This window comes from Danio rerio, chromosome 21 (genome assembly GCF_052040795.2).
Source record: "Danio rerio strain M-AB ecotype USA chromosome 21, GRCz13ab, whole genome shotgun sequence".
Taxonomy (NCBI): domain Eukaryota; kingdom Metazoa; phylum Chordata; class Actinopteri; order Cypriniformes; family Danionidae; genus Danio; species Danio rerio.
The window spans coordinates 41,586,687-41,606,384 of NC_141041.1; the positions used below are offsets into that span (position 1 = coordinate 41,586,687).

Below are 19,698 nucleotides of genomic sequence, written 5' to 3' on the forward strand. Positions count from 1 at the left end.
TGACATAAACACAAAATTTATATATATTTTGAAGAATGTTTGTAGCTTCCATAGTAGGAAATAAAATTCTATGGTTAGTCAATGGCTGTTACCAACATTCTTTGAAATATCTTATTTTGTTTTGAACAGAAAAAAAGGAAACTCATACAGGTTTGAAACTGTTGATTGTAAATAAGGGGCCATTCACAAAGAATTTTACCATTCTAGTGTGTTACTTTTCTATTGTTTTGATATATGAACATGCTCGATCTTTATGCTCCCATGTCACGTCTTTTGTGGTCGCGTTTTTCAAAGTTACACGACTCATAGCTCATTAATGTTGATTGCAAAGCAGTGGACCAATCAGAAGAACTCAGAGGCGGGGAAACCACTGCAAGCTTCTGTTTACAGTAGCAAGTTGGTATGACAACTGATTCACGTCAACAAAGGTGGCGCTTTAAAAACAAACAAAGAACTGTTTTGTAGTTGTGTCTCATTTCATAGGCTGCATCCTACGAAGGATGCATTCGAAGTGCACTGCGTCATCGCAGTGCGACGAAGGCTGTCTTAAATCAAATAAATCCGAAGGCTTCTTTAAACGCAGCCTCGAATTGCATCCTTCGTTTTCCAGGTACTGAAGGACACAACCGGTGGATCCTTCGCGGCCTTGAACGTCCCAAGATTTATTGGGTGCTGATAACGGCAGGACGTTTTTAAAAGAAGTTTTTTTTTTATGTGGATATCTAAACACATGTTAAAAAACAAAAAGAGTATGACATGTCTTACTAAAGAGTGATTTTATAGACTGCTTACATGTTTATGTGTATGGATCAATATATATATATATATATATATATATATTGTTATATAGATTAAACATATATTTCCAGCTTTTATAAACCTTATTTTGCCTTCAGATCGCTTAAAATAAGTTTTAAAATCACTTAAATATATAAAAAGTTTTTAAAAAAATTATCAGCGCTTATTAACACCAGATGTAACAGTTGCCTGGTGACAAGATTTGTCCTTTGTAGGCAAGATTGTCTCATTTCAAGACGCTCGGTTCAGCCTGTGTGGACTTCGAAGGACTCCCCTTTGAAGTGTGCATCCTTCGGAGGATGCAGCCTCTGAAATGAGACACAGCTTATAGAATATACAAGACATGTCACTCGTTTTGAATAGGGAAAAGTCTAACGGTCAATATGGTGAATGAAGCCCCGCCTTCAAGTACAGGAGCCAATCAGCCATCGCTATAGAATGACGAATCTCAAGGGTAGGGACTCGAACCAGTCGGGAGTTTCTGCAGATTTTGTGCGATTCGGACGTTTGTAAAAGACACTAAGAACACAGTTGTTGTTGTTTAATTTTAATCGGAGTTCCTAAAATTAAATTTTATTGTCAGACTGAATGCCCGAGCAAACTACCCGAGAGGTGTTTCAAAGATGACCTGACTTTGTCTGCGTGAAATGTTCCTAAATTGACATTTTTGAGTGAACTGTCTCTTTAACTGGGTCTAAACAGCGAGAATAATGCCTATAAAGATCAAAAATAAAAACAAATAAATGTCTGTACTTTTATAAACTACAGGACCTATACGAGAAAAATGTGTCGCAGAAAACAAAACAACAGAGTATAACAGCTTTAAAAAGAGGCTTCTATTTGAATTCAATATTTGGCTACAAGCTTTAGGACAGCATTTTACACATGGGTTGTAAATGTTGTTATAATGCACCACAACCAAAGTATACATGCAATCTCCATCTCCTAAACTAATTTTAGAGAGATGTCAGGGTTTTCGTATCAAGAGTGCTGCCAAAAATAAAATACAAACTCCAGTTCTCCACTAGGTGGAGCAACAGACCAGAGAACGTAAATGAGCATTGCAGATGGGATCATTGTAGGGATCAGTACCAGATTTCACACTAGTTTCAGACACTGTACTATCCTTTTGAAGCACATCAAGGTTCGCTATGGAAAACAGTTTAACATTAGACCAATAAAATGTACTAATATCTATTTTCATGCTATTAATACTTTTTAAGACACTAGTTTCTTTCCCTTTAAGTACTAGAGCTTATTTAATATCTACTAGTGATACTACTACACAGTTCTTATTCATCAGACAGTAGTAACTATTAAACCAGTACTTGAAGAGCTAGTATTTCTTTCAGCATTGAGTAGTAATTATTATATTGTTCCCGCATTGACTTCAATGAGACTTCAATGAGATATTAACTATTTAGTTTTGAATAGTTATGAATTCCAGTTGTGCCTAGTAAATATTTTTACATACTATTAATTAAATATCAGATAGGTAGTAGCGTTGAATACGTAGCTGCTGATCAATAAGTACTATGTAATGAGTAAGTGCAAATAAATAGAAAGTAGACAGATAAAAGTAATTATCAATGTAATAGGTACAAGTATCCAAAGAGTATAAGTTGCTGGATAAATAACTATTAGTATATAAAATAATTACCTGTAAAAAGTGGAATACATACTAGTCAAAATCAAGTGTTGACATTCGTTAATGCAACTTGTCACGACGGAAATAAATACTAGCTCCTAATTAATAAATCCTAGCATTTATCTAATAGGTGATAGTTTCAAATAAAAAAGTAATAGTAGCTAATAACAAGTACCAGTATCTAATGAAGAAGCACTAGTATGTGCATAATGAGAACAAGTATCTAATAAATAGGTACTAGTTGCCTACCTAATGTAAAAGCACTTGTAACAAATACAGTATCTAACGAATAAGAACTAGTGTCTTTTAAAAAGGTATTAATTGTTAGCATCTTCCACATGTAAATAGTAGTTAATGCATTTAAGAAACACTCCACCTTTTTTTGGGGAGGTGGTGGATACAAGTCCCCTAAAATTACCTCCAGGTCTGGCAGCAGCACTTTTAGCGAAGCTTAGCATAAATCACTAAATCAGCATCTTTCTTAAAAAATTGTCAAAAAAGACTTTCGATGATTTTCTTATTTAAAACTTGACTCTTCTGTAGTTACATGATATACTGAGACCAACCTAATATGAAAAGGTGCTATTTTCAAGGCTGATATGGCTAGGAACTATACTATCACTCAGGCACGATGATATTAGCAGCACCTAAAAATAGTCTAAGCTTATTAAACTGAGTTACCGTTAAAGTAACTGAGTTAAACTGAGTTACCGTTAAAGTAACTGAGTTACACTGAGTTACTGTTAAAGAAACTGAGTTAAAGTAACTGAGTTAAACTGAGTTACTGTTAAAGGAACTAAGTTAAAGTAACTGAGTTACACTGAGTTACATTTAAAGTAACTGAGTTAAAGTAACTGAGTTAAAGTAACTGAGTTAAACTGTGGTACCGTTAAAGTAACTGAGTTAAAGTAACTGAGATAAAGTAACTAAGTTAAACTGAGTTACTGTTAAAGTAACTGAGTTAAACTGAGTTACCTTTAAATTAACTGAGTTAAAGTAACTAAAAGTTAAACTGAGGTACTGTTAAAATAACTGAGTCAAAGTAACTGAGTTAAACTGAGTTACTGTAAAAAGAAACTGAGTTAAAGTAACTGAGTTAAACTGTGGTACCGTTAAAGTAACTGAGTTAAAGTAACTGAGTTAAACTTAGTTCCCGTTAAAGTAACTGAGTTAAAGTAACTGAGTTAAACTGAGTTACTGTAAAGGAACTAAGTTAAAGTAACTGAGTTACACTGAGTTACATTTAAAGTAACTGAGTTAAAGTAACTGAGTTAAAGTAACTGAGTTAAACTGTGGTACCGTTAAAGTAACGGAGTTAAACTGTGGTACCGTTAAAGTAACTGAGTTAAAGTAACTGAGATAAAGTAACTAAGTTAAACTGAGTTACTGTTAAAGTAACTGAGTTAAACTGAGTTACTGTTAAAAGAAACTGAGTTAAAGTAACTGAGTTAAACTGAGTTACCTTTAAAGTAACTGAGTTAAAGTAACTAAACGTTAAACTGAGGCACCGTAAAAATAAATGAGTCAAAGTAACTGAGTTAAACTGAGTTACAGTTACTTTAACAGTAACTCAGTTTAACTCAGTTGCTTTAACTACTTTGACAGTAACTGAGTTAAAAATAAGAAAGCTATTTCTATCTTATTTACATAAAAATAGTCCCCAGCTAGATATCTAGCTGCGTAATATAATTGCACCTGCTGCAGCAATGGTACAGCAACAAAGTTCCTTGATTATTACGCTGGAATGACAATATAGTTCCAAGCCAAATCAACCTAGAAAGCAGAACTCTTTACTTTCCATCGGACTTAGCACACAATGTAACTACAGAAGATACAAGCTTTTAATAGGAAAAATATCAAAACTCTTATTTTATATATTTTATTATCTTATTATATATATATATATATTTATATATATAGTTTTGTTTTCTTTTTGAGTGAGATGCTAACGTTCTAATCTGACTGAATGTTTTATGCTAAGCTAAAAGTACTCTAGCCAGACCAGGAGATCAGCTGATTGGATTCAAAAACGGTAAAACTCGCAAAGTCTTTTTCCAAAAACAAATAAATAATGTTCTTTTAAATGTTAAAACAGCTTTCCACAGTCTTTTTCATCCAAACATGTTCTTATAAGCAATATAATGAATGTTGAAATATTGCTACAGCAGCTCAAACAACATTACTACCTAATATGAGGCTGAGCAAAAAGACAGAAAAAAAAGATTGAATAATGAAGCATGAGAGGATCTCATTATAAACGTAACGTATAAAGTAAACCAACAGGGGACCAAATACATGTGAACCAAATCAACTCATATGAAGTGTAGGAATTTGTTGGACGTGAGCAAACAAAAATACTCAATTATGCTGGTAATGCCATCCTTGACTGTGCCAAAAAACCATTTCAGCTCACACGAACTACAGATTCTTGTTTTTAAGTGCTACTTTCAGATAAACAACTTGGCCTGTGATGCAAAGCTACAGGTATATTTGAAAGGGATTTTAATGAAGTGGAAAAGGCATTCATAGTCATCTACTATCAACTCGAAAAATGAAAACATTTGCATTAAGATGAAGAGTTTAGAGAAAATCAATATTAGATTAGTCGTTCGTTTACATAGCGCAAGTCACCGGCGATTCTTTTCTGACTCTAAATGCTACACAGACGATACATTATTAAGCGTTTACAGCAAGTGCGGGGAATTCTCAACAGCTTTCAGTGCCCCAGATGTTTTCACTGCTGCAGTAATGTACAGATTTCAAAGGTGTGCTTTATAAATGGGTAAATCTCACAGAAATAAACCATGTTTTTCCAGAAAAAACAAAAAACAAAATGTTTTTTAATGCAATTTGATATAAATTTCATGGCATTTCTCGCCAAGTACCTTTAATACAGAACTACGTTTTTTCTTTTCCATTATAGAGAAAAGAAATCAACAAGAGAGCTTAATTATATATACACTACCTGACAAAAGTCTTGTCACCTATACGTTTTAGGAACACCAAATAATAGCTTGACTTCTAGTTGATCGTGTAGTTGATTCTTTGGTATCAGAAGGGGCTTATACAAAAGGCAAAATCCTCTCGATTACGCTTATTTTACCAAAATAAAATACGATCATGCCTTGATTTTTAATTATTTAATTAGGACAGTAAGGTCTGACTTTGCTTACACAAAAGTCTTGTAACTTAACAGAAATAATGTACAGTACATAATGTAAAGTATTGCTGCAGTGGAAAAAGAATGAATATTGTGTCTGACTCCCATGAGCTTGGAGGACTGCATCCATACATCTCTGCAGTGACTCAAACAACTTATTATTAAAGTCAAAGAAAGGCAAAGAAAGCGTTCTTGCAGGACTCCCAGAGTTCATCAAGATTCTTTGGATTGATCTTCAATGCCTCCTCCATATTACCCCAGACCCACTCAATAATGTTCATGTCTGGTGACTGGGCTGGCCAATTCTGCAGCACCTTGACCTTCTTTGCTTGCAGGAATTTTTATGTGGAGGCTGATGTATGAGAATGATTGCTACCCTGCTGAAGATCTTGCCCTCTCCTGTGATTTGTTATTATTTGTTGCTCTTAAAACTGGGATCGACAACAACTTTTGTCAGGTAGTGTACACAAACACATTTTAATATTTTAATTACATACAGTTCAGAATAATTATGTCTTTACTTGCATTTTAAAGGCTTTGTCTGTACATGTAAGTCACTTAAAATATCTAAAGCCTCTTTGACCTATATTTATAGTCTCTATATACATATATACAGTGCATCAGGAAAGTACTGATAGCGCTTCACTTTTTCCACATTTTTTATGTGACAGCCTTATTCCAAAATTGATTCAATTCATTTATTTCCTCAAAATTCTACACTCAGTACCCCATAATGACAATGTGGAAAAAAAAGATTTTTTTTAAATGGTTACAAATTTATTAAAAATAAAAAACCTGAAAAATCACATGTACATAAGTATTAACACTTTTTGCCGTAAAGCTATAAATTGAGCTCAGGTACATTCTGTTTCCACTGATCATTCTTGAGATGTTTCAGCAGCTTAACTGGAGTTAACCTGGGGTAAATTGAGTTGATTGGACATGATTTGGAAAGGCATACACCTTTCTATATAAGGTCCCTGGGTTGACAGTGCATGTCAAAGCACAAACCAAGCATGAAGACAAAGGAATGACCTCCAAGACAGGATTGTCTCAAGGCACAAGGTTGGGGAAGGTTACAGAAAAAATTCTGCTGCTCTGAAAGTTCCAATGAGGACAGTGCAAGTTGTTTGGAACCAGCAGGACTCTTCCTAGAGCTGGCCGGCCATCTAAGCTGAGTGATAAGAGGAGAAGGGCCTTAGTCAGGGAGGTGATCAATAACCCAATGGTCACTCTGTCTGAGCTCCAACGTTCTTCTGTGGAGAGAGGAGAACTTACAGAAGGACAACCATCTGTGCAGCAATACACCAATCAGGCCTGTATGATAGAGTGGCCAGACGGAAGCCACTCCTGGAGTTCGCCTAAGGGCATCTGAAGGACTCTCAGAACATAAGAAACAAAATTCTCTGGTCTGATGAGACTAAAATGGAACTCTTTGGAGTGAATGCCAGGCGTTATGTTTGGAGAAAACCAGGCAACGCTCATCACCAGGCTAATACCATCCCTACAGTGAGGCATGGTGGTGGCAGCATCATGCTGTGGGGATGTTTTTCAGCAGCAGAAACCGGAAGACTAGTCAAGATAGGGGGAAAGATGAATGCAGCAATGTACAGAGACATCCTGAACAAAAACCTGCTTCAGAGTGCTCTTGACCTCAGACTGGCGCGACGGTTCATCTTCCAACAGGACAATGGCTCAAAGAACACTACCGGTTTTAATTTTAAATAAATCTTGTTTCACATTGTCATTATGGGTTATTGCGTGTAGAATCTTGAGGAAATAAATGAATTTAATCCATTTTACAATAAGGCTGTAACATAAAAAAAAGTGTTGAAAAAGTAAAGGGCTATTAATACTTTCCTGATGCATTGAAATATACTTATGTTGTTAGCATCCACAGTATATAAAAAATTAAATATATGCAAATATTTTCAATTCACACGTAAAAACTAAACAGTGAATAGTCAATGTGTGGGAGTATTTACTGGTAATGTCAATAATTGTAATTGTAAAAAAATGTCAAAATTCTATATTTATTTATTTATTTATTTATTTATTTATTTATTTATTTATAATACTGTTTTCAATACTCCCACATCTCATGACTTTCACATGTGATCCTATGGGTTTATGGTGGGATTTTAAATGGGATTGACACAAAATGTTTCCAATGTGCATATAACGAATGAGTTTAAAATGTGTCTTGAGACATTCGCGTAAGGGATTGCAAACAACATTTTTCATTAGTTTTTGCAAATTGTATTTAAAATATATTTCCTTTTCTGTGTCTTTTGTTTATTAGGTCTAATATGATCCATTTTTGTGAGATTCAACCCACTAAAAGCTCTGTCAGGTTGAAATAAAATCATAATAATAATATAATAAATCAAAAATTCATTAATATTTGGCTTTGACATTAAACGATGCTACTGTTCATGTTCATTCGCACACACAAAGCTAACATGTTGACGGATGTGAGGGTGTTTTTCAAATAAAAGAGATCCAAATCATTCACTAATCCAAACTATTACAATACGCCGCCGAGAAAAACACATTCGATAGAGGCGATTTGCCGGAAATCACGAGTTTCACATCAATAACACTCACAACACCACCTTTGCGTTCACAATGTGCTTTTTGTTTTGCTCTATATCAATGCCTTTTTTCTATTAAAGTGCATGAACTATCTGACATTCTACCTGAGAGTCTGTGGAGCTAAGTGCAGTTTCTACATCGATTTATATTCGCACTATCCCGTGTCTCGTTTGCAAGTGCGATTAACAAAACGAACACGCTGTTAGCAATCAATTTAGGCTACTAACCGGTCTAGTTTACTCATCATGCTTTAGTTTCATGCATCTGTAAGCATTTACACATCTGCAAAACAAAAGAATGGAAACGAGAACAGATGTGCTTTGTTTATAAAGGAACGTGACTAAGGATTTCTGCCAGTTCATTTCGCCAAAAAGGTAAGAGTCCTGAACCCTTGTGCTATAGATAAAAATAGTACCGTAAATATCTGTATTCACATCATCAAGAGATACAGTACACAGTCCAGCTTGATGTATTGAATGACCACTAAAATACCTAGCACAGATGCCGACATACACTTATTAGTAACAGAACGTGGTGAAATTTAAAAAATAAATCTATCTAAAAACAAAAAATAAAAACGGATCTATACAATTTCAGTTGAGCGTTAAAACCCAGTGTTTTCAAATGACGTTTCCTGCCCTACATACATTTTCCTGTCACACCATTCTTCATAATACCGCCAGATGTCAGTTTTCGCCTCCAAATGAGACATAAAGATGGATTATCTTCTACACATCGTCCGCTGGTAGGTCGGGAACGTTTATCTTCGCTCTGGTGAAGAAGGCCATCTTCTCTCTGAAAGAGGTTACAGCAGACATTGTGTTAGATAGAAAATGTCTGTTCGACTTTTTTACATGATGTTAGATGTGTAATCCCTGTTTAAAAGCATAGCTGTAAGGGCAATATCATAATCAGCGTTTCTGCAGGTTTCACAAAGTCCGATTTAAGAGCTTTTTAAGACCATTATGAATAAAATTTCAGACTTATATGGGGTTGACTACTAAACATTTTTTAACGGCCAGTAGAAAACATTTTTAATGATCCCCTCTAAAAAAAAAACTAATTTTATTATTTCTTAGCCACATATTTTCAATAATGTGTCAAAACAAGCAAACTCTGGTTGTACAGTGCATCCAGAAAGTATTTATAGCGATTCCAAAATGGATTAAACTCAATGATTTCCTCAAAATTCTACACACCCCATAATGACAATGTGAAAAAAAATTGTTGAAAATGAAAAGCTGAAAAATCACATGTACATCAGTATTCTCAGCTTTTGCTCGATGCTTTGTTGATAACTTTGGCAGTGATTACAGCCTCAAGTCTTTTTGAATATGATGCCACAAGCTTGTCACACCTGTCTTTGGAAATTTTTGCCCATTCCTCTTTGCAGTACCTCTCCAGCTCTATCAGGTTGCATGGGTAGCGACAGTGTACAGCCATTTTCAGATCTCTCCAGAGATGTTTAATAGGATTTGGGTCTGGGCTCTGGCTAGGCCACTCAAAGACATTCGCCGAGATGTTGTAAAGCCTGAGGTCAAGAACACTCTGAAGCAGGTTTTTATTCAGGATGTCTCTGTATATTGCTGCATTCATCTTTCGCTCTATCTTGACTAGTCTTCCAGTTCCTGCTGCTGAAAAACCACCATGCACCATGCTTCACTGTAGGGATAGTATTAGCCTGGTGATGAGCGTTGCCTGGTTTTCTCCAAACATAACGCCTGGCATTCACTCCAAAGAGTTTATTTTAGTCTCATCAGACCTGAGAACTTTGTTTCATATGGTCTTTCTTATGGTTCTTATGGTTGAGTCCTTCAGATGCCTTTTGGCTAATTCCAGGCAGGGAGTGGCTTCAGTCTGGCCACTTTACCATACAGGCCTGTACATTGCTGCACAGATGGTTGTCCTTCTGTAAGGTTCTCCTCTCTCCACAGAAGAACGTTGGAGCTTAGACAGAGTGACCATCGGGTTATTAATCACCTCCCTGACTAAAGCCCTTCTTCCCCGATCACTCAGCTTAGATGGCCGGCCAGCTCTAGGAAGAGTCCTGTTGGTTCCAAACATCTTCCACTTACAGATGATGGAGTCCACTGTGCTCATTTGAACTTTCAGAGCAGCGAAAATTTTTCAGTAATCTTCCCTAGCCTTATGGCTCGAGACAATCCTGTCTCGGATATCTACAGACAATTCCTTTGTCTTCATGCTTGGTTTGTGCTTTGGCATGCACTGTCAACCCTGGGACCTTATATAGACAGGTGTATGCCTTTTCAAATCATGTCCAATCAACTGAATTTAGCACAGGTGAACTCCAATTAAGCTGCTGAAACATCTCAAGAATGATCAGTGGAAACAGAATGTACCTGAGCTCAATTTAGAGCTTCACGGCAAAACCTGAGAATACTCCTGTACATGTGATTTTTCAGGTTTTTATTTTTAATAAATTTGCAACAATTAAAAATTCTCATTGTAATTATGGGGTGTTGTGTAAAGAATTTTAAGGAAATAAATAAATATAATTAATTTTGGAATAAGGCTGTATCCTATAAGAATGTGGAAAAAGTGAAGTGCTATGAATACTTTCCGGATGCACTGTATATATGTAGACTTTTTAATAACTTTTAAGGGCCCTCATTTTCTCATAATGTATTTATCAACTTTTAATACTTTAAGACCCCGCGGACACCCTGATAATGCATAAACATTTGATCCATGTAAACATATCAAAGGAGGCCTTCAAATCAAAATGAAAAACTTAAAAAGCATAAAAGGGGCTGTGTAAACATGAGCTTCTCCTTTTAAAGGGACAGAGCACAGAAAAAACAGTACACCAATGCTTAGATCATGTTTTGCATAAACAGTAGATAACAGCAGTTACCTAAAGGACTGGACCCCAGGAACCTCCTTGAGGCTCTGTCCACGAATCTTATGTACATCCTTGGCCGCTGCTCTCATCATCTTCTCTACCCTCTTTTCCTGTAGCTGCTCTTCCTGGGTCTGTGCAGACAGTAGCGACTTAAAATCAGAAAGTGTAACAGATTTCTGTATTTGTTGATTGTCAAAATGCTTTGGGACTCACCTGTCTCTCTGCATGTTTGAGCAGCAGACAGAAGCGCTCATCCTCCTGTACCCATGTGGGAAGGACGTGCTGGCCCTGCTGCCGTGCCTTCTCCATCTGTTCCTTAAGCTCCCGCAGCACGCGCAGCTCCTCGGTCAGACGGCTGTGTCGCGTGCGAGTGACCTGCAGGTCTAGCTCCAGATCCAGAGAGGTGCGCAGGAGGCCATCCAGACCTTTGACCTGCATTGGTGGCTGTGGGTGTGAAAGAGAGAATTTTCCTTTAAAAGAGGTCTCATGCTATGGTTTGCTATCAGGTCCATATCTTATTTTTTAAGGGTGTGACAATCCACTGTTCCGAATCCACATGAGTCATAAATCATTAACTTTTTTTAATTGTAGATTAATGGTCATGCACACGTTATCAATATGAGCTCAAGAATTTCCTTATTTCAAATATAGAAACCGAGCTCTCTGGAGAAAGTAAAACCGCTCGCACTTTTAGCAAGCTCCTAAAACAACAGGACACGGCAGATTTTGTTCTTCTTGGCTTTGTGGGTGTTCATCAAGGCCATGTCCGACCATGGCTTGTTATTATATGTATATATTATTACGGTGTAATGTCTCGGCTGTGTTTTTAAAAATGGTCTTTGTTTTCATTTTCGAATCTCTGTAAACCAATAGTGTTCAGTTGTGCGTCTTTCTCAACCTTTTTTCATGCTAGGTAGTAGGGATGTAACGGTATCAGAATTTCACGGTACGGTAATACCTCAGTATGAATGGCATGGTACGGTATTTATTGAATAATTTACAGAAAAAACTAAACTAATGAAAAGACTCGAAAAAAGTGCCAAAAGTGTTTATTTACCTTAGCACTGAACATATCAATGACATACAAATTAGCCATCTTTCTGTAAGTTTCGAAACAGGAACTTCAATTTTTCAATTTTAATAACAAAAAACTATTAAATCATATAAAAAAATAAAGTTTTAATTTAGTTTTTGTTGAACTCATCACATTCAACATTTAATAACTCACTCACTTAGATAGAAATGGGCTTTTAAGGAAAATTATCATATAACTATAATCTGGTAAAAGCTGGGATCTCTGGGCATGTCCCCTGCAACAGAAAAAAAAACCTCTCATTTGGGACTGAGGTTTCTGGGACAGAGAGATATGATTTAGCCAAGGTTGACAGCAGTGGGTAACGTTGTGCATCGTCTTTCCACCACTTGAGAGGGCAAGCCATGAGTGAGATAGAGGTCTCTTTGTGGTACAAGTCAATGTCTGCATCAATCTAACAAGTGTGCTGTGTTCTGCAGTCCCCATGACTGTTTTTAGTCGTATTCCCCGACTTATATTTCACCACAGTCTGGCAGTGCCTGCATACTGTTTTTGTCTTTGTCTGTCACCTTTTCTACTTTTTCGTATCTTTTTAGAAAGAAACCGAAATGCTTCCACACATCCGATTTAAAACCCGCTTTAGGTTCGATCATTTCCAGCTCTTTTTCTTCCCCGCTACTAGCAGCACACTCCATTTCCGCATTACTGGATCTGTAGTAACAACAGATCGCAAAGGATGATGGCCACGCCTAGGCTGATGGGAATTGTAGTTCCCGCTACATCCCGTTCGCTTCATTCGCCTAAGCAAACTTTTCACAGAAAAATTGTTTTATTGAGTCATGCACCTACGGTAATATTGAAAAATATTACTATTGCGGTATGACGGTATTTACAATATTGTTACATCCCTACTAGGTAGCCTTTGTAAAGGGTGATCAAAAAGTGGTACAGTATTATTCGGTTTTAGGTACCCTTTGACAGTGGAAACGACCATAAAAGCGCACTGAACCAAACCATACCGTACCAGACCACTCGGGCCTTAAGAACAGTTCGGTATGGTTACAGTTATATAGGCGATTAAAAATGTCTGGCAGATAACAGTGTAATATTTGTTTTATTTTTTTATTTGTGTTTAAGGACTGGATATCAGTAAAAAAAAAAATAAAAAAATTAACAGAATATATATTCAGATATTCCAGAAAAGGACATGTTTTAAAGAATAGTGTTGGAGATTTAGCCACCCTTTAATGTTCTTATATTTCTGAAAAATATTTGAAGTTATTAAGCAACTGTTTCCTTTTCTGTGAATACTTATGTACTTGTGATTTTTCAGGTTTTTTATTTTTAATAAATTTGCAACAATTTCAAAAAATCTTCTTTCATTGTGTGTAGAATTTTGAGGAAATAAATGAATTTAATCCATTTTGGAATAAGGCTGTTAACATAAAAAAAAGTTGAAAAAGAGAAGCACTATGAATACTTTCTAGATGCACTGTATATTATTATCTTTTCAGAGTAACGCTTTTTTAGAGTGACTCCTGTTCTATATATCATTAAAGTTCTCTCATTAAGGAAACCAACCCTAACTTGCACTTATGCTTATCGTTTTATAAAAGACTAAATGTAGCTTGTCTTCAAGGCACAGTGAGAGCAAACCTGACCTTTCGAGACTATTTAATAGCTGGCGGAGGGGCTTAGCGAACCCATTTTCTCACTGTAAGACTGCTTCATTAACACTAACCTCAGGTCAGCACAGAAATGTCACTATTAAATATTAATCTACTGCTAACAAGCTTAAAGTCCACTTTCTAAAGTAAGTGTTTGACTTTTGGGTTGATGGAATACATGCAATTCAATAAAAAAAAACTAAATAGTAAGAAGTAAACTTCAAGCTTAATGTCGACTTCAGATGAACTGCACATGATGGGTGAATGTGTAATATTTTGTTACCTTCTTCATGCGAACGCTGCGTCTCTCAGAGGCATTCCGGACGAAGGGAGATTTCTTCGACAATGTTGAGCTGTCACTGTCGCTGCGGTTGATCTGGTGATTTAATGAAGGTTAAAAATAGTAATCAAATTAATGAGCTCTAGAACAACTTGTTATATGTAAATGGGTAAAGAATGAAAACAGCTTATGCAGTAAAACAATAAAAATGTAAGATAGCTTTTCTATTTTTTTCATACTTTAGTTGGTAGGTGCACTGATTATTTTATTTCATTTGTCTAATTGGTAGCTACAGCTACAGTGGGTAGCACAATCGCCTCATACCAAGAAGGTCGCTGGTTTGAGCCTCGACTAGGTCAGTTGGCATTTGTGTGGAGTTTGCATGTTCTCCCCGTGCTGGCGTGGGTTTCCTCCGGGTGCTCCCCCACAAGTCAAAAGACTTGTGGTATAGGTGAAATAAGTAAGCTAAATTGGCTGTATTGTATGTCTGTGAATGACTGTGTATGAATGTTTCCCAGTGGTGGGTTGCAGCTGGAAGGGCATTCGCTGAGTAAAACATATGCTGGATAAGTTGGCAGCTTATTCCACTTTGACGACCCTAGATTACTAAAGGGACTAAGCCAAAAAGAAAATGAACGAATGAATGTCTCATTGGTAGAAATCATGAAAAGTCCATCAGTGTAACTATGAGCCAGATTTACTAATGATCGCTTGCTCCAGCGCAATCTTTCTGGCATTACAGTTGCTATTTACTGGGGCGCATGAGTGCATGTACACCTTTGCATGTCAAGGGTTTTTTTCACTGTCTTCTAGTCTTTTACACCCACTGGCCACTTTATTAGGTACACCTGTCCAACTGCTCAATAACACAAATTTCTAATCAGCCAATCACATGGCAGCAACTCAATGCATTTTGGCATGTAAAAATGGTCAGGATGATCTGCTGCAGTTCAAATCGAGCATCAGAATGGGGAAGAAAGGTGATTTAAGTGAATTTGAACGTGGTATCGTCGTTGGTGCCAGAGAGGCTGGTATGAGTATTTCAGAAACTGCTGATTTACTGGAATTTTCACACACAACCATCTCTAGGATTTACAGAGAATGATCTGAAAAAAAGAAAATATCCAGAAAATATGCAGTTCTGTGGGCAGAAATGTTGTCCTTGTTGATGCTAGAGGTCAGAGTGGTTACAGCTGATGAAAAACCAACAGTAACTCAACCACTCAGAAAAGCATCTTTAAACACACAACATGTCGAACCTTGAGGCAGATGGGCTACAGCAGCAGAAAACCACACCAGGTGCCACAGAGGGTCTGCTAATAACAAAAAACTGAGGCTACAATTCACACAAGCTCACCAAAATTGGACAATAGAAGCTTGGAAAAAAGTTGCCTGGTCTGATGAGTCTCGATTTCTGGTACGACATTCTGATGGTAGGGTCAGAATTTGGCATTAACAACATGAAAGCATGCATCTATCCTGCTTTGTATCAACGGTTCAGGTTAAGGGTGGTGTAGTGGTGTGGGGGATATTTTCTTGGCACACTTTGGGCCCATAAGTTTCAATTGAGCATCATGTTAACACCACAGCCTACTCGAGTACTGTTGCTGACCATGCCCATCCCTTTACGACCACAGAGTCTATCTTCTGATGGCTACTTCCAGCAGGATGTCATAAAGCGTGAATCATCTCAGACTGGTTTCTGAACATGACAATGACTTCACTGTACTCAAATGGCCTCCACAGTCACCAGATCTCAATCCAATAGAGCACATTTGGGATGTGGTTTAAAGGGATATTTGCATCATGGAAATGCAGCCGACATATCTGCAGGAACTGCATGATGCTATCATGTCAATATAAACCAAAATCTCTAAGGAATATTTCCAGTACCTTGTTGAATCTATGCCACGAAGGATTAAGGCAGTTCTGAAGGCAAAAGGGGGTCCAACCTGGTACTAGTAAGGGATACCTAATAAAGTGGCCGGTGCGTGCATATTAAGCTTGTCTATTTTGTAAGAAAGCCTCTTCTTTGGCCAATAACTTACTAACTAAATAACTCATTGCCAATAAATATTGCAATGTGAATATAGTTTCAAGGGATCACAATTTTAAAATAGCTCTATTTGATGGTTTTCTGGGAAGTCTAACAATATTTGGGTATAAAAATTAAATTGTCACAATCCAAATATCCAAAGAATTCTTAGACCAAGAAAAAATATAGTTTAGTTTTCATCATCAGAAGAATAAAGCGAAAATTATTTTTTTTTGTTGTTGTTTTTTTTGCTTGTTTTAAGGAAATGATATGCCAGTGGGTTAAGTGAAATAATATTGTTTTTGCTTTCAAATAAAAAAAGACAAAAATTCAGAGTACAATTTTTTTTGCATAAATCATATAAATTCCATATAAACACAGTAATGAATGCAATTCTGTAGATTCTGATCAACTATAATTCAGACTGGACATTGCATATCTTTGCGATGTGATCATTGCTGATGTGCACATTGCGATGAAACGATATATTGTGCAGCCCTGTTCAGCACGTGTGTGTCCCTGTTCTCACCCTGCAGATATACTGGCTCTGAGGTCCAGGTGAAAATGTCTTGGACCTGATGATGGTGTTTCCCCGCATAAAAGGGTTTTGCTGATGAACATCATGTCGCCGCTCCTTGGGCCGAACTACAGAAGTAGAATGAGGGAGACCGTCCATACTAGTCTCTTTATTCACCTTGCAAGACAAAAAAAACCAAAAACAAATATCAGCAAATGTAAAAAAAAATTCCCCAATTTCTGTTCAACAGAGAGAAGATTTTTCCAACACATTTCTAAACATAATAGTTTTAATAACTCATTGCTAATAACTGATTTATTTTATCTTTGCCATGATGACAGTAAATAATATTTGACTAGATATTTTTCAAGACACTTCTATACAGCTTAAAGTGACACTTAAAGGTCTAACTAGGTTAATTAGGTTAACCAGGCAGGTTAGGGTAATTAGGTAAGTTACTGTATAATGATGGTTTGTTCTGTAATTAGCTTAAAGGGGCTAACAATTTTAAAATGGTTCATAAAAAAATAAAACTGCTTTTATTCTAGCCAAAATATATAATAAATAAATAAATAAATATTATCAGACACATTGTGAAAATTGCCTTGCTCTGTTAAACATCATTTGGAAAATATTTTAAAAAGAAAAAAAATGCAAAGGGGGGTTAATAAATCTGATTTTAACTGTATATCAATTCCGATTAAAGCAATGATCATTTTTTAGCCGTGTGAATGAGTAAGCACAAAAACCTTTTCTGCGATAACAGTTGTCGGTCCAGCTTTAAGCGGCTCTTCCTCCTGTTCCCACTGGCAGTCATCAGGGTAAAACTCTTCACCTTCCTCACCATCACTGCCCTCTTCGTCCACAAACACGTCACCCTCTAACGTCTCTGCAGGCCTATCAAATCACATTTGACACATTGGTTATTAAGGCTCAACACAAATCATTTTCTCAAGAAAAGGTGTTTTTGCATCGAAATAACGGGTCAGTTAGTTTTAATGGCTCATAAATAGTTTTTACAGTAGCACAGTACAGTAGTCCCCCCCCCCCCGTATATTTTTATCCCCAATTACTGTTTAACGTTAAGAAGATTCTTTTCAACACATTTCTAAACATAATAGTTTTAATAACTTATCTCTAATAACTAAGATTTATTTTATCTTTGCCATGATGACAGTACATGATATTTTACTAGCTATATTTCCAAGATACTAGCATTCAGCTTAAAGTGACAATTAAAAGCTTAACTAGGCTAAATAGTTTAGGGTAATTAGGCAAGTTATTGTATTAAAGTGGGTTGTTTTGTAGACCAGGGGCCTCATGTACGAAGACTTGTGTGGAAATCTTACTAAAACATTGCGTACGCACAAAGCTGTAAATGTCCGTACGCAGAAAAAAAATCAGATGTATGAAACACTGCGTACGCCGAATCTCACGCATATTCTTTTGTACATCAGAATGAACGTGAAACTGAGCGCAACATGCACGAGCACAAAACCCCTCCCTGCCTCCTCCCCCGTATGAATATGCTAATGACTATGCTAATGGAAAAACCCAACGAAAAAGCAATGGCATAAGCAAGCAAAAAGAGAAACTTTGAACAGAATGTGAATTGGAGGCGATGCTTTCGGAGGTAGACCGGAGAAAAGCGGTGTTATTTGCAAGTTTGTTCTCCAGAATTAACAACAAAAGAAAAAAATAGAGTGGGAGAGTTTAGCTGATGCGGTTAACACAGTTGGGTCTGAACATCGCACTGAGTGCATTAAAAAGAGAAATAGTGTGGTTTTTATCTGTAAAATGTTGCAATACCCTTAGCAGTCTCAGTGGCGCACCTTTTAAGACGCATGTGATCATGTATTGACCTGTTCGAGCATAAACTCGGCTCGAATCCAGCGTCTGATGAACTCTTTCTTCTTTTTTTCCCCGCTACATATCAGATTTTGCCCACTATTTATCACGAGAAAGACAAGTAGGAATCATCAATAAGTTTGTGCATCATATTTTATTTGCACATTTATTGAATGGAAATGTTTCTGATTCACGCATGCAGATTCATCTTCAGATAGTGTCTTTATAGCAATGTGTGTGCAGTAGATCGCTCAGATTACATTGGGAAAACAGGCGACTGCAGCAAATTGTGCAGATTTGCAAATTTAATGTTTAGCTGGTCAAATGTATGGTATGGAAACCTTACATACCTACTAGATGAACCCGTCTCATACAGCTGCCATTGCAAGGCTCAGACACTTTGTAGAGAGGAATTTAATACAACTGCCTCTAGGAGTCGCCAATGGAAATAAAACAGACACGCACAAAAAATGTGCGTACGCCAGCCAGAAAGCTGCCGTGAAGCTGCGCACATTCCCACGTTCAGTTCATTGTTAGTAAATCCAAACGTGAGCGATTCTGAGCGTGAAACCTGGCGTACGCAAAGTATTTGTGCGTACGCAGCGTTGATACATGAGGCCCCAGGGGTTTTCAAACTGAGGGGTGTGCCCCACCAGGGCAGCGGCAGCACCTATTAGGAGGGGCACGAGAATTTGAGGCGTGCACTCGAGTAAATTATGATGACGATTTTTATGCATTCGCTAGAGGGAATATGATTAACGTTACTTCCACAGCTAACTATCAGGCACCTGTAGAGTTAATGTGTTCCAGTAAAATATATACAAATAAAATGGACCGGGAGCTTTTTAAAATGAATGACGGCAAATGAAAGTAAAACCGGTGAGCCACCTGACAAAGAAAAGTGCCCTTCTAAATCAAATCAACAGGATGCTCTTCTGATGTTTCACTTACTTTGAAGATATACTGACTATGCTTACATGGATATCAGCAATAGTTATTTGCCTTAACCTCACTAAGACAAAAATATAATTACATGAAGTGCTTTTTGAATGTTGCATCACCAGGCTACCCACGTTTCATGCAAAGTCTCATTTAACATGATGTTTCATCTTTAATTTTTCGACTTTAACTGCAGTTTGGAAGTTTCACTTTCATTCATGAACATTTCATTCATGCCCCTGTGACAAACTGGGATATTGGATGCAAATATGGAGTAAGGACTGGTGGAAGAGTGTTGTTTTAATGGAATTTGAT

General features: G+C 36.8%; 1 protein-coding gene across 2 annotated transcripts in view; it reads right to left on the bottom strand.

The window, feature by feature from the left end:
• The window catches only part of wwc1 (WW and C2 domain containing 1), a 462,139-nt gene that overhangs the window by 347,345 nt on the left and 95,096 nt on the right, over positions 1–19,698 (bottom strand). The window contains exons 17-22 of one of the 2 annotated variants that reach the window (XM_087301746.1): positions 17,346–17,493; positions 16,609–16,773; positions 14,048–14,140; positions 11,278–11,508; positions 11,077–11,195; positions 7,885–8,996 (exon numbers count right to left, since the gene is read on the bottom strand). The exons of the other annotated variant lie outside the window; for it this stretch is intronic. Of the exons in view, the coding sequence (XP_087157872.1) occupies positions 8,930–8,996; positions 11,077–11,195; positions 11,278–11,508; positions 14,048–14,140; positions 16,609–16,773; positions 17,346–17,493 (823 nt within the window). The 3' untranslated portion in view covers positions 7,885–8,929. Of the gene's footprint in view, positions 1–7,884; positions 8,997–11,076; positions 11,196–11,277; positions 11,509–14,047; positions 14,141–16,608; positions 16,774–17,345; positions 17,494–19,698 lie in introns of those variants that run through there. 2 annotated transcript variants of the gene reach the window in all.